Source organism: Gekko japonicus, unplaced genomic scaffold (assembly GCF_001447785.1).
Source record: "Gekko japonicus isolate JY-2015 unplaced genomic scaffold, Gekko_japonicus_V1.1 scaffold33, whole genome shotgun sequence".
Classification (NCBI taxonomy): Eukaryota; Metazoa; Chordata; class Lepidosauria; order Squamata; family Gekkonidae; genus Gekko; species Gekko japonicus.
Genome location: NW_015174272.1, coordinates 1,564,590 through 1,579,254, shown reverse-complemented (window position 1 = coordinate 1,579,254; position 14,665 = coordinate 1,564,590). Strand labels below are relative to the sequence as shown.

General features: G+C 49.5%; 1 protein-coding gene across 4 annotated transcripts; it reads left to right on the top strand.

The window, feature by feature from the left end:
* Positions 1 to 6: 6 nt before the first annotated feature.
* ARF3 (ADP ribosylation factor 3) lies at positions 7 to 14,356 on the top strand. Of its 4 annotated transcripts, none has more exons than XM_015423692.1 (5): positions 7 to 117; positions 4,322 to 4,534; positions 6,275 to 6,385; positions 10,880 to 11,004; positions 13,958 to 14,356. In XM_015423692.1, exons 2-5 carry the CDS (start codon positions 4,387 to 4,389, stop codon positions 14,117 to 14,119), a joined length of 546 nt encoding a protein of 181 aa, XP_015279178.1. In that variant the 5' UTR covers positions 7 to 117; positions 4,322 to 4,386; the 3' UTR covers positions 14,120 to 14,356. The 4 variants fall into 4 exon arrangements, with proteins under 4 accessions (XP_015279178.1, XP_015279177.1, XP_015279179.1 ...); XM_015423691.1 differs by lacking the exon at positions 7 to 117 and adding an exon at positions 124 to 274; XM_015423693.1 differs by lacking the exon at positions 7 to 117 and adding an exon at positions 380 to 405.
* The last annotated feature ends 309 nt before the right edge of the window (positions 14,357 to 14,665 follow it).

Sequence of the window (14,665 nt, the reverse complement as noted above, 5' to 3'; positions counted from 1 at the left end):
CTGCTCGCTCTGCCTGTTTCAGCTGCTGCTTCCGGCTCGAGGGGGACTCGCAGTGCAGAGTCAGCTGGGCAGGTGGCACAGGAGGGAGGCGGAGGCGGCGCGCGCGCAGGAGAGCAGGTGGGTGCCAAGGCCCGACTCGTCCCACGGGGGTGGCGGCGGCGGCGGCAGCAAATGGCCCAAAGCATGAGGGGGAAGGAAGCCGTGCCGTGTTAAGTGGGGGAGGCACTGCAGCTGCAGAAGAGCAGAGCGTGGGGCGCAGCGGGCAGCGAAGCAGGTCGGGGGACGAAGAGGGCCGTCGAGGTCAATTTGAAACCAAAGAGGAGAGTTGTGAGGCAACAGGATATGTGTGTGTGTTTATGTGGCTGCAGAAGAGCAGAGCGTGGGGCGCAGCAGGCAGCGAAGCAGGTCGGGGGACGAGGGCCGTCGAGGTCAATTTGAATCCAAAGAGGAGAGTTGTGCGGCAACAGGATATGTGTGTGTGTTTATGTATATAATTTACCAATGGAAAGAGAGCTTGGAAAGGCTTTGGATAAATAAAAAGAGAGATTGGGAATGCTTGGGATGGAGGTTCGACTGTGCGCTTGCCCCACTGGAGGGAGGCTGGGAGCGGCAGCGTTGGGCGGTGCTAGTGTATGAATGTGGATTTTTGGGGTGCAGCAGCCTCGCGGGGTTGTGGGAGGGCAGAGAGTTCGCACGCGTTGCCGTGTGGGAGTTGGGGGGGGGCGCTTGGTTGTACCGCTGGTATGTCGGGGAACCGCCAGCGCCGGAGCAAAGAGACCCGGTAGCAATTCGAGAATTGGGCAGAAGGGTGCTGCCGAAGACGAGCCTCCGTTGCTCATCGAGGTGCGTGCGCGCTGCAGCGAGCGTGTGGGTGGATTGCTCTGGGGGGGGGAGGCCGCAGCTTGGGAGTCGGGCGTTCGATGCGGGAGCTGGGAGGAAGGGAAATAGGGAGAGTCGGAACAAGGATCACCGGCGCTCTCTCCGCTCCTTTCGGTTAAAAGACTAAAAGGATTGCCGGGGCCCCCTGCTAGCTGGGCCGGCACACTGAATCGGGCCTTGGGAAGGCTGGAGGGGAAAGGGTGACGAAAAGGCACTTAATGCTCGTGGGCTGAAGGGGGCGCCAGGAGCACCCAACACAAAAGAGGACCCCTGGATTTTGGGATGGCATCTGGGCTGGATCTGGGGGAGGTGTGTGGATCCAAGAAATCAGGATTATTTGGAAGGAGAGACCAGTTTGGTGGTTGGGCCAAGATCCTTGGTTTTTTCCCTCTAAGATGTAATTGAATAAACCATATCTTGTGTAGCAAAAGGTGGGATCTGGCAAGATTTGGGGAGTTTTATTGACCCCTTTAGATTTGGCTCCTGACTGAGTTTTGTAGCAGTCAAAAATGCTGCACTTTGGGGCTTGCCTGGCAGACTCAGCGTGACAGGCAGTGCCTGGCACAGGTCCCCTTGCTTCTCTCTGTTTTGCCTTTTGTTATTGTGACGCAGGAGAAAGGATCCATTATAGGTCTGTGCTTGACTACGTGATGTCTGTCACTGGTGCTCTCTCTGGGTTGGGATATTGTTTCGCACGCAGGCATAGGCTGTATTCGAGGTTCTTCTATCACAAGATGTTACTTAACTATCTTGGTGCTCCAGTCAATGAATACCAAGAAAAACACTTAACCTAGATTGAGGGGCATGCCACCGTTCAAGCTGGAGTATGCCCCTCCTGGAAACACAACCATGTCCTGTGAGATCTGTGGTTCAGATACTTCACTTCCCATCCTCCTGGACTTCATACCTCTGCATGCTGGAGGCATGCTGGGAATTGTAGTGTCCCACACTTAAAGGGTTCAGGCATAGCTATGCTGAATAATACCTGCTGCCTGCTTACCTCTGCTTTCTCTTCGACCACTGATAAACTGGGATTATGACTTGGTCTAGTCCTATGTCATTTAGAAGTTTAGGGACACCATGAGATGATATCTTATTTTCCCTCACTCACAATCCTCAAATTTTGCTGGAAGCTGCATGAAGCAGGATAGCTAGTATGTTTCCACAGGACTGTCATCCTTGACAATTTATGAGAATTGCAGTAGGGCCTGAGAAACGAACAATGTAGACAAAGGCAGCCTTTCTCCTTCCACAACATTAGAGTTAAAAGTGGTGCTTGAATAAGTGACTCCCCACCACTGTAAGGCTCACTATACTGCCCCTGCAAAGTTGATTTGTGGGCAGTGTGTATGCTTCCATCTTGTAAGTGATGTCTGACAGGGTTCATGTTGTAAATAGATTGCTGGATCCTCTTGGAACCAAACTACTGGCCTCCACACCAACTGTAAGGGTGTCTGTATAGGGTTTTGCAGGGTGGGGGGAGAATCTAGGCCTCTGCTTGCATTATTCATGTCTGTGGATGAGATACAATTAGAAATAATGGCTTTCTGGGTGCTCCATTTGCACTTCAGTTTATAGTTTCCTTATCAGAAACTAGTTTTGCCCACAGGCTCTTGATGTATCCTTTGCAAAATTGCCACTGCCGGGAACACCCCAAACCTTGCCATAAAGTGGTCTGCGATCAAGACCAGTTTTCTCTCTAATAAATTGCAAGATTAATTTTAAACATTTCTGGAGAAAAAATTCAAAGAATAATGACAAAGCTGGGGGAAAGCTAGATAAAATCACTTAACTACTCTATGTCTAGTTACCTGAATCTCTTAAGACATTTATATGATATCGAGACAATGAGATGCTGCAGAATTGAGATGATACAAAAGTGAACTTCATTCAGCCTGATTGATAAATCTTCAGATTGGAGTTACCTGGTTGCTAGTGACAAGTAAACATTGAGTCCACCTAACTAGAGAAGACTTGGTCAACAGAGAAAAAAGTTAGTCCATGTTTTCCAGTAGTTGAAATATCACAAACGAATAACAAATGGCCCTGGCTGTAGAGAAATGCTACATTAAACTATTGTAGTTTACTTGCAAGTCTTGATTAAATCACAGAAAGCTCGGTTCAGGCCCATAGCCAGGATTTCTTGTAAAAACTCGAGGGGCACTGAAATAAAAATAAAATAAAGTCACGTATGCTGGCTGGCTGGACCCTGCCCCAACTGGCCTTTCCATGTGGTGGCTGGACGGAAGGGCATGCCAGGCTCCAGCAGGACAGAGCAGTGCTTGCCTTTTTTCCCTCTCGCCATGACTGCCGCACCCCCCAGCTGATGCAAGGAGCCACATTATACCCCCCCCCATCACCAGGGCTGGAAGCCTTAACAATACATTAGAATTGCTTTTCCCAAGTGTGCAGTGGGAACGAGAAGAGAGGGCTCAACTCTGCAGGGCTTTTTGCCCTCCAAGCTTCTGTGAGGGTCAGGCATCACCTTAAAGACTAACAAAATTTGTGGTAGGGTAGGAGCTTTCCTCAGCCTGACCTTAGAGCCCCCCCCCCCCACCTTGTACCTCTCTGCCCTTGCCTCCCGGCCAGGACATAAACAGGCAGGTGGCACATTCCCAGCAGTGGCCATGGAAAGGTGGGTGCAGCATGGATGCCCCAGTCCACCTTTGGCTCCTCAGCGCCATCCCCCTGTGGCCTGACTCTTGCTACCTCCACAGCCCCACCTTGCAAGCCTGCAACGTGATTCACCTCCAGGTGCACTGCTGGCCTCACCTAGGAGCCCCATGCCACCAGCAGCTCCAAAGGGGAATCCAGAAAGTCAGGGGCTGGGGTGGATGTGAAGTTGGGGGGCTGGGCCCCAGGAGGCCCCACCATAGCCACAGGCCTGGCTGGGTTTCATTTCTAGCAGAACTTGAAAGAAAGAAAGGGCCTCTTTGGAAAGACATCCTTTTGGTTGATTGTATATGTGTGATCATCACTTGGTAACTGCATCCTCAAAGGAAGACCTGGCAAGTGTGAATGGGACTTTACAGAGGAAAGGTTCCCTATAACATTGCATATCTTTTTGCATCACCTTGAGCACACCTTTTGCTTTTTCAATGGAGTCAGTTTCTTATGTGCCTGATGGCTGGCAGCTGAATGTGTAACCAAATGTTGTGTACGTGTGTGGGTGAAGCAGGACTTAGTCACTCGACAACTGTAAACCATCATCCTGATGGTCCTTTGCTCTCACATTGCTAATATCTAAGATGAAATGGATCACACTGCAACTCTAGGCTAAGAATGCTTTCCTTTGGAGGGGACCTCCTAGCCCTCCTAGGGCACTTGATTGGCTAATCTCAAAACTGTTCGTATCCTGTTTCTTCCAGTTACATTTAAGTTCCTTGCAAGACATACTGGGAGCTGTCATTTCTCCTATTCATAGCCCTTTCTATCTTTGTAGGACTTGTCCTTCGAGGCCCACTGAACGGAAAAAGAGCGAAGTCCTGCGCAGGTCAACCCACCGCCATGGGGAACATTTTTGGCAATCTGCTGAAGAGCCTGATCGGCAAGAAGGAGATGCGCATTCTTATGGTGGGCCTGGATGCTGCTGGGAAGACCACTATTCTCTACAAGCTCAAACTGGGAGAGATTGTCACCACCATCCCAACTATTGGTATGGTCTCGGTTCTTTTAAGTGCCACAAGTACATTCTTCTCCTTCAAGGGTGAAATTAGTCATATGACAGCTGCATGACGCAAACGATCATATGGTTTTTCCACTTTGGGGGCAGCAGTTTAAGCAAACAATCTGATTTCCCCCAGGGAATCTTTTTCATCCAGTGTTCCCTGCTGCACCTGAGAGGCGGAGAGACGGGGATGGGGTGTTCTAGAGGGCTACAGCAGTTTTCCTGTCATTAATCCTAGTCTGGTGTTCCCTCCCTGATGGGGTATGCAGCAGCCTTAATTAGGGTGACTCAGAATTGGGAGCAGCTAGATCAGAAGTGGAATAAAAAATCACTTGGAACAAAAAAGCCTATGATGCCAATAGCTCATGCCCATCGGGCTTATTATTGGGGTTCCAAGACTTCCGTCTTGGCTTTGGAAGGTAGGAACATTGAGGCAGAGGCTGTCTTATGCTTGGGATGTCTGGTTTCTGCTCACAGTTAGGAGTGGGGTGGGTTGGAAGACTGTAAACTGAGAAGGCTGCCACTCACTCTAACTCTGCAAGCCCACCTTCACCCTGTGCCGTGTTTTAAGCACAAACTTCATCATCAAACCAGTTTAAGGAGTAAGAACATATGAAGGCCTGGTATCTTGTTTCCTACAGTAGCCGGACAGATGGTTTTGGGAATGCTCACATACAGGGCAATAAGGCCTTCCGCTGTTAGCAATGTCTAGGATGCAAAGCCGTTCTTCCTCTGGACATGGAGGTTTCCTTTCAGCCATCAGGTTAAAGCTGATGGTAGGTTTGTTTTCCAGAACATAAAGTGCTTATTAGAATCCTGAAAGTATTTACTTCTAATATTCTTTTAAAGCGAGCTTCTTTTTCTGTTTGCAAGCATGCTAGCCTTGTCCTATAGTTTCAGAAGCCAGAAGAACAGAATTTTTTCTGAAGGCATTTTGAGAGCAAGCCATGTGCACTGCTTTGTGCAACATCCATTTGTTTTAGGGATGGGGGTGCTTGTGCCAGAACCCTCTGGAAACGAACAGGTTGCGTTGTACCTTATGATTTCCCATTCGTATGATTTATGTCCGATTATGTGGGGTTTTTTGTTATTTTTCATATGGGTGTGTGAGTGTGTATGCACCTGGAAGTCATGGTGACCTCTGGTGACTGACCCCTAGTGGGGGTCTGGAGGATATTCAGAGAGGTGGCTGAATAAAGCCTGCTCCTGACTGCTGGTATTCCAAGGAGGTCTCCCATCCGAGTACTGATGAGATCAGGCATGTCTGATTATGTTGACTCATTATTGTGAGTATTTGGTGTTAATAATACTAGAGTCCATGGTTTCTTGACTCCACAGTTTTGATTATGCTTGTGTTTGAAAAGGGGTGAAATACATCAATTTTATGCAACATGAGCTTGAATTCAGCTTCTTCATGACAATATGTTCACTAGTGAGCACTTTTTCCTGGCGAACCTGAAATGTAAATTGAGGCCCATTTCTAACTTGTGGTTGTTGACAAAAGAACTGCTTCTATGCAAAGCATATCTCATCGGTGGTATTCTGGATTCTAGCAACACCCATACTCATTTTATACAACCATGACCCTTGGGATTGTGGAATGGCTAGCCATGGTTGTGCCCCTTGAATGTCTTGTGTGTTTTGTGATCCCTAATTCTTTGGCCCATAGGAAGGGCTAAGTTTCCTGCTGTGTAAAACTGGGTTCTCACCTTTCTTCTCTCCTCTTAGGGTTCAACGTGGAAACGGTTGAGTACAAGAACATCAGCTTCACTGTGTGGGATGTGGGTGGCCAGGACAAGATACGACCCCTGTGGCGGCACTACTTTCAGAACACCCAGGGTATGGGAAGGTGGAAATGAGGGAAGTTGGGGGCTACACATCTTCATTTCTCTCTGACCTCATTCCCCTGGCTTCAGGACAGCAGGTGTTGTGACCTATTTGCATATTTACCTTGGGACAAAGGATTTGAAATTTTGGCTTGTTTTTCAAGGTTAAGTTGATTTGTTCCCCCAGTGGCTCTTGACTCGTGCTTTCTCTCCAGTGGGGACCCAACGCAGGTTAAAACATCACTCTCCCCTTCTCCATTTTATTCTCAATAAAAAAACAACAACAGGCAAAGTAGACTGTGATTGGCCTATGGTCACCCAGCAGATTTCCACAGCAGAGTGGGGATTTGAACTGGCTCTCCCAGATCCTAGTCTGACACCTGCACTACGCTCCCTAGGAGAAGGTAGCAGGTCAGCAGTAGCAGATGGCCACCCCTGGGTGGGTAAATCTCACCGTTCCACAGATAAATTCTGTGACCCTTGAATGACCCAAGAGGGTCAGTAACGGCATGTGTCTGAAACACCACGGGAAGACTTTTGGTGTTGACTGCCTTCGGAACCTCTGAGGAAAAGAAAAAGGGATGATCTTAACGTAGATGAAACATTTAAGTAATATTTAATTGTACAAGTACTTTGCCAGTACATAATGCGACCTAGAGATGTTGAAGAAATTTTCAAGCAGAAGTTGCATAGGCTGAAATGTCTGGCAGGTGTTGTTTTTAAGAGCAGAAATGGTCGCTGTCTGGGCCTTAGGTGACCAGACAGGAAGGTAATTTTGTAAAGACATCCCTACTTCTGTCCACAAATGACTTACTTAGATTTATGTGAACTGATGGGCTGGTAAAAATCTTTTGTATGCTAGTCTTTTGCATTGACTTACTTGCAAGACTGGCATAAAAACAATTAGTTCTGGATAGGCCTTATGTGACTTATATGGGTCAGATCCAGCCCCTGCTGTTTTGAAATTCTTGACATTGCACAATCAAGATTCTGATGTGTCAGTCTCTGTGTTCAGCATCCTGCCTGGAAGTTCTTGATGCTTCTTGGTAAACAAACTGACAAAGCAAAGCTCTGATTTTAACTAACAGTTTTGAATTCTGTGCTGGTTTGAAGTTAGGTCTTGCCCTACAGTGCTCAAAAGAGATCAGTTTAAATCTTTGAAAGCAAGACAGTTCATCCATGTGTCTTCCGGGACAAGGAAGAGTGAAGAAAGAGGGGGGGGGAATCAATCATTGTGATAGCTCCAAAACTCTTCTTGCAGCAAAGACTGGGGGAAGAGTGTTATTGAGGCTTCCCAGTTGGCAGGACCTTTAGTTTAGAACAATGTGATTTGCTGCCGTCATTTTCTACTCTTGAGGACAAAAGACTGCTAATTTCAGCAGAGCTTCCCTCCTACTTCTTCGTGAAGATTGGGATCTACAACCAATTCTTGTTCTTTTTAGATTTCTAGATGTTTTGAGCTCCTGGTCATTCAGCCAGAAAGCCAGTATGGTGTAACGGTTAAAGTGTCAGACTGTGATCTCAGAGACCTGGGTTCAAATCCCCACTCTGCCATGAAAGCTCCCTTTGTGACCTCGGGCCAGTCACTCCCTGTCTCAGCCTAACCTACCTCACAGGGTTGTTGCGAGGATAAAACGGAAAAGGGGAGACGTGGGATATCAATGAAGTAAATACATAAAACCCTAAAACAAATTTTGTCTCCTGGTTCTGTTCCAGTGCGAAGAGCTCTGAGATCTCAGCACCTTAATGGGGTTTCTGATGGGGGAGGAAGTATCCAACCTTTGGTTTCCAACCCTTTATGCTCTTTAAATTTTATCTACAGAGTTTGTTTGCTGCTTTTCTGCCTTACAAGGGTTGCCAAGGCAGCTGACAGTTTAAAACCTACGTAATAGAGCCACATTTTAAAACCATTAAAATCAACCCCCTCCAAACACATATCATTAAAACAATAAAAAGGAGCTAAAATACATACAGAATCAGGATCACTAAGGGAATGCCAAATAGAACTAAAAAAGTCTTTACTCACTGGTGGGAGATGGCAACAGGAGGGGGCAGACGAATCTCCCTGGGGAGAGAGTTCTGAAACTGTCGTGGCCTGACTGAGAAGACCCTCTCCCAGGTCGCCCCCCGCCTAGCCTCAGAAGGTGGGGGCACCCAAAGCAGGGCCTCTGAAGATGGTCTTATGGTCAGGTGGATTCAGAAGGGATTAGGCAGTCCTTCAGTTTGGTGTAGTGGTTAAGTGCGCGGACTCTAATCTGGGAGAACTGGGTTTGATTCTCCACTCCTCCACTTGCAGCTGCTGGATGACCTTGGGCAAGCCATAGTTCTGACAAAAAGAGTAGTCTCTGTCAGAGCCCTTTCGGCCCCACCCACCTCACAGGGTGTCTGTTGTGGGGAGGGGAAGGGAAAGGAGTTTGTAAGCCGCTCTGAGACTCCCAAGTGAAGGGCGGGGTATAAATCCAATCTCTTCTTCTTCAGGTATGTTGGTCCCGAACTATGTAGGGCTTTGAAAGTCAAGACCAGCACCTTGAATTGTGCCTGGAAGCAAATAGGGAGCCAGTGCAGATGGACCAAGACGAGTGACGTAGTCCCCGCGACCCACTCCAGTCAGCATCCTGGCTGAAGTGTTCTGTACCAATTAAAATGTCTGAATACTTTTCAAGGGAGCCCCACATAGAGCACATTTCAGTAATCTAATCTTGGTGTAACCAGGATATGCACCATGATGGCCAGATCTCTTCTGCACTGGAATCACCGCAGCTGGCTAAGCTTTCAAAGCTAGTAAAAGGCACTCCTGGCTACTGCTGCCACCTGTTTATCCAGCAGTAGGCCTGAGTCCAAGAGGACCCCCAGATATGGACCTGTTCCTTCAAGGGAAGTGCAACCCCATCCAGAGTGGGTGACACCTTAAATCCTGGGTCACATGTCTGTCTACCAGTAGTAATTTTGTCTTGTCGGGATTAAGCTTCAGTTTATCCACATCCACTCCAAAACTGCCTCCATGCACTGCAGAGTTTCTGTAGCCTCCTCGGATCAGCTGGAAGCATGAGACAGAGCTGAGCATCATCTGCATATTGGTGATAGCACAGCCCCAGGTCTCTGGACAACTTCACCCAGCGGTTTAATGTAGATGTTAAAGAGCATGGGGGACCAGATGTAACCTTGCGGAGCCCCAAAGGCCAAAAGGACAAGCATTGGTCCCCCAGTGTCATTTTCTGAAACCTAACCTCCAGGCAGGACCGGAGCCACTGCAGAACAGTGCCTCCAAGCCCAGATAGGAGGTCTAGAAGGATACCATGACTGATGGTGTTGAAAGCTGCTGAGAGGTCCGGGAGAATCAACAGAGTCATATTCCTCCTGTCGTCACCCAGTGCAAGTCATCCACCAGGGTGACCAAGGCTGTTTCAGTCCTACGGCCAGGCCTTAACCTAGAGTGGAGGGGATCTAAACAGTTTGCCTCATCCAGGAAAGCTTGCAGTTGTCCAGCCACCACCTGTTGAACCACCTTGCTCAAGAGTGTAACTGTTGTCACTCCCTCCACCCTCAGATCACATTTAGGCTACTTCTTGCACCCACCCAGCCCTCCTGCATGGAAAGCTTTTCCAAGGCACCTGCACATCCTCAGACTGAATAAATTGGAAAATATTCCACACAATTGGACAAGTTGGTGCCCTGTCACTGCTAACGTAGAGTCAAAGTTGGAGCAGATGCAAAAGATTTTATCTGCAGCGTGCTGAGCAGAATGGTCACAGCAGTTCCACCTCCTGCAGGCCAGATCCCAGCAGGCCTCTGACCACCCAGAACAGCTGTGCTGACCTACACTCTGCGGATGCAGTGGTGGCGGAAAAGTGTTTTGTTCCTTTGCCTTCATCACTGCCACGGAGTACGCTTTAAAATGAGCTTTTGCTGTGTCTTATTGGATTTGTCCCGAGTCTTCCTCCACTGTCTGTCTATCTGTCTTCCTTGTCATTCCATTGTCCTTCAGTAAACCAAGGGGCTACCTGGGCTCTAACACTGGGGAGAGGGCACCCGGGAGCGCCTGTGTCAACTGCCTGAGTCATTTTCTCATTCCAGAGGTCAACTAGGGCATCGTCAGGAGCAGTGCTCTGCTATCCTTACCTGGCCTGCTCTTCTCCCTCCACCATATCTCCCCCTACCCCACACGCTGTGACTTGTGGCACCATCTCTCACCCCAGCCCATCTCCCCAAGTATATATCTCCCACCAGCGAGCAAAGGCACAAAAAATATATACCCACCTGGTTCTTGGAAAAAAACATAAAAAAACAAATTCAGACCCATCTTTTACTTGGAACTGAGTAACACACACACGCAAAACCCAGCTCTCACCTGGTTAAAAAGGGGGGGGCACACCCTCACCCTCTTTCCTTCCAGTCCAAGAGGCCAGAGATCGAGTCTTCTCTTTGGGCAGCTCTCCCTGCTTTGGTACCCCGGAAAAATCACCCCTGTTTCAGTCATGCCTCTTTGTTCACCTTCTTTCTCTGGCAGGTCTGATCTTTGTGGTGGACAGCAACGACCGGGAGCGAGTGAATGAGGCACGTGAGGAGCTGATGCGGATGCTGGCAGAGGACGAGCTGCGAGATGCCGTTCTCCTTGTCTTTGCTAACAAGCAGGTGGGTCCAGGATGGGAGAAACGGGGGCTTCTCAGTCTTGGCGGGTCAGGCTGCCAGACAGGCTCCCCCTGAGGATTGACTAGAGGGGGAGGGAGTCTGGAAGCAGTTTGTGTCTCCCAGTTGCCTGCTTGCCTTTCTTATTTCTGGCTTTGAATTTGGAGAGGACCAGGGTGACAGCTTTCTGCTTTGCTGGCACCCTGGAGCTGACAGTGCTGGAAGCCATGAGCCTCTATTCCAGCGTAGTCTCTGGGAGAATTTGGGAGCTTCAGGCATGGGGCAGCATTGCCTCAGCACCGTAAAAAAGGGGGCTTCATGGAGGATGACATCCTTGTCATGTCCAAGTTATCTGGGATACTAAGTATGCTGTGGTTTAAATAGCTGACTCTGCATTCATGGGGTGGTAGCCTAGTGTGCTGTGTAACTGTTGGCACTGCCTCACAGCTCTGTGCTCGCAATTGCTGATGAGCGTTTATGGACCTGTGCCACAGCAACTCTGCAGTAGAGTCAGAGGTCATTTTGGGGGGGGGAGACGCAGTTCCCCTGGGTGAGGTGCAGGGGGGCGGGGCACACGATGAAGCCCCGCCCCCTGCTTCTGGCCGCCCCGCTTCCAGCCCTCATTCAGCCAGGAGTAGGCAGGATAAAAGGGAGGGTAAGTTGCTTCCTCCCAGCCTCTCCCCACCCCTGCCTGCCTGGGGCCAGGGAGGGCCTTGGCGGGGCTTCCTCGCACGTCCGCCGGCCTTGCAGGTCTACCGCCGGGCCCCTGATGTCAGGGGGTGTGGAATATGCTAATGAGTTCCCCTAGCTCTTTTTCTGCGAAATGACCCCTGAGTAGAGTTACTCCAGTGTGGCTTGCAAGACAGTCTGCTCCTTCTGTAGTCCATTGCACGGGGTTCGGCAGTCAAAACAATCAGCCTGCAAGATGAAGGAAATGCTGTGTGTGTGTGTGGGATTGCTGTGTTCATGCAGGCCCCATGGCTAAAAAAAAAACTATACATAAGAGTGGCTCTAAATTCAACTTTTGTGCGGGGTTTTAAACATCACCATACGGAAGGTCATTCTGAAAGAGCTGCCTCCTGAGAAGGAGTGCCCAGTGCTGCACCTTCTGCTGCTGAAGGGGCAAGCTACTCTTCACTTTCAGCTAGAAAGGTACTCCTTGCCTCTTCAGCGGTGCTAGTGGAAGGGTCAAGGAAACCTGGCTTTTCAGTGTTAGAGAGATCACTTTTTTGTTTGTTTGTTGTCTTGCAGCTAGTTTAGGTGGTCCTCAAACCACAGTTGTTGTTTTTTAAAAAGACAAACACTGGACCATGATGAAATTGTTGCAAATGTGATTGCAGGAAAGTTAGAGAGCCCTGGTGTGTTTCAGGGTCAAAAATCACTTCTTAATACCCAGCTTTAAAACTGTCCCTGTGGTCTATGCTGTACCCGTGAATTTGGGGCTCATTCCTGTTCCTCCAGGCAAAGTGAGGGCTGCAGCTAATGGGTGTGGGAGATGCTGCAGCCTACAAATGGAGTACTATGGTGATGCTGACGGACCCCTCCTGTAGTAAGGGCTGAGCAAGGGGTTGCCACATTCTGGGTAACGCCTTGGAACAGCCGTGCAGCCAGCAGGTTGTGGGCAGGTGCAGATTCTTTTAACCCCGTGAAGCTGCCATTTTGTGGAGTGTAGAAAAGCCATGTAATATTGGGTTCAGAATTCAACTTCCTGAGAACCCCTGCTCCTTCTTTAAAGCAAGCTTCTAGTCCTCATGGTTATGAAAAGGCACTTGAAAGCAGAGATTGTTGACATGTCAGCATCCAGTAGGGGGACCAAATAAACTTTCCATTGCTTGGGGCTTTGGCAGAGCTGCTTCTCCTTCCTCTAACAGGAACAGAGTGAATTATGCAAAATAGCAAGAATAAAATGAGTTACACAAAAATGAAGTATTAAGTTTGTAAGGTAAAGGTTCCCTTGCTCGAAAGCCAGTCGAGTCCGACTCTAGGGTTGCAGTGCTCATCTCCGTTTAAAAGCTGAAGAGCCAGCGCTGTCCGAAGACGTTTCCGTGGTCATGTGGCCGGCATGACTAAACACCAAGGCGCACGGAACGCTGTTACCTTCCCACTGAAGCGGTACCTACTTATCTACTTGCAATTTCTTGCTTTCAAACTGCTAGGTTGGCAGGAGATTAAGTTTGTACAGGATGCCAATTAGGATTACCTTGACACAGAACATTTTTAGTGCAGAGAACAAACAGCCCTAGGGGTCGAAGACAGAAAAATCTCAAACTGGGTGGTGTGAGCAGGGGACGGTTTAGTGGTTCTGGTGGCCCAGGCAAAAGTCCGGGATGGGGCCCCAGAATCACTGCACTCCTTCCCACACACACACTGGGACCAAGCAAAGGGTGCCCCCCCCCCCATGCTGGGCAGGAGCCACCCTTGCTGCTGCAGCCTGATTCCCAGAAAGGGCAGGTGTAGGCAGTGGCAGCAGGAGCCTGCTCTTCTTTCCCCCCCAGGGGGGGGAGGTGGCTGTGGACTGCTGCCCCCCTTCAAGTGTGGAGCCTGGGGCAGCTGCCCCTGTTGCACTTGGCGAAGACCCTGGCTGGGAGATGGGGAGCCAGTCGTCCAGGGGTGGGGCAGTTACGCCTTGTTCGTGCCCACTAGTAGCAGGGTAAATTGTGCAAAATAAATTCAGGCAAATGGCCTTTGTGTGCAGTCTGGTCTTATAGCACTAAGCCTTGTGGGTGACAGTCATGAGAGCCGGGGTCTGCAGGTCCAGGAAGTTGGAAGACTGACTGAGGCAGGAAGGAGTGAAGGAGCCTGGCTGCTGGGAAGGGAAGGGGGGTTGGATGATCGCCTAAGCTTTTTCTGGAAGCTGTTGGTGCTGATAGGGGGGCTGTTTCAGCTTGAGTCTGAGGCTCCTGGAATTGTCGGGGTGCAGCCAGCTTCATGCTTTTCGTATGTCTGTCTTCCCTCCCAGGACCTCCCAAATGCCATGAATGCAGCAGAAATCACAGACAAGCTCGGCCTGCACTCACTGCGCCACCGCAACTGGTACATCCAGGCCACCTGCGCCACAAGTGGAGACGGCCTCTACGAAGGCTTGGATTGGCTGGCCAACCAGCTGAAGAACAAGAAATGAGTGTTGGGGGGGGGGAATGGTGGGCGAAGCCCCTCCTCTGTTCCATTTTGGGTTGATCCCCCCTTCCCCCAGCCCCCCCCCTTCTTTCCCTGTCGGGTTTGCTTTTCCCTTGCCGGCACCGGTTGCTGTGGGGTTGGGACTGGGTGGGTTAGGGTTAACTTTTGGTTTCCTCTCTTTCTCTCTCTCTCTTTCGGGTTCTGGCTCTGCCGGGATTTTTTTGCACGGTCTCTGTGTGTGCGTGTGTGTGTGTGTGATAAATATATATATATAGATAATAAAGTATATGGGTGTGGTGGGAGGGGTTGGGGCAAGTGGGGGTGGGCGCCAATTCTGTGGCCTTTTTCCCCTTCTTCTTTTTTTTAATTTCCTTGGGTCAGTTTTGTATTTTCTTGGTGGTCTGTGAAACTTGGCTCTCTGACCAGAGGTGACCAGTACTCAGTGGCAGCTGCTTTCTTCCTTTCATGTGCTGTTGGTGTGGGTGGAGTAGGGAAGCAAGGTGATAAAGCCAGGAGGCAGAGGAGCTGCATGGAGAGGGGTATAGCCACC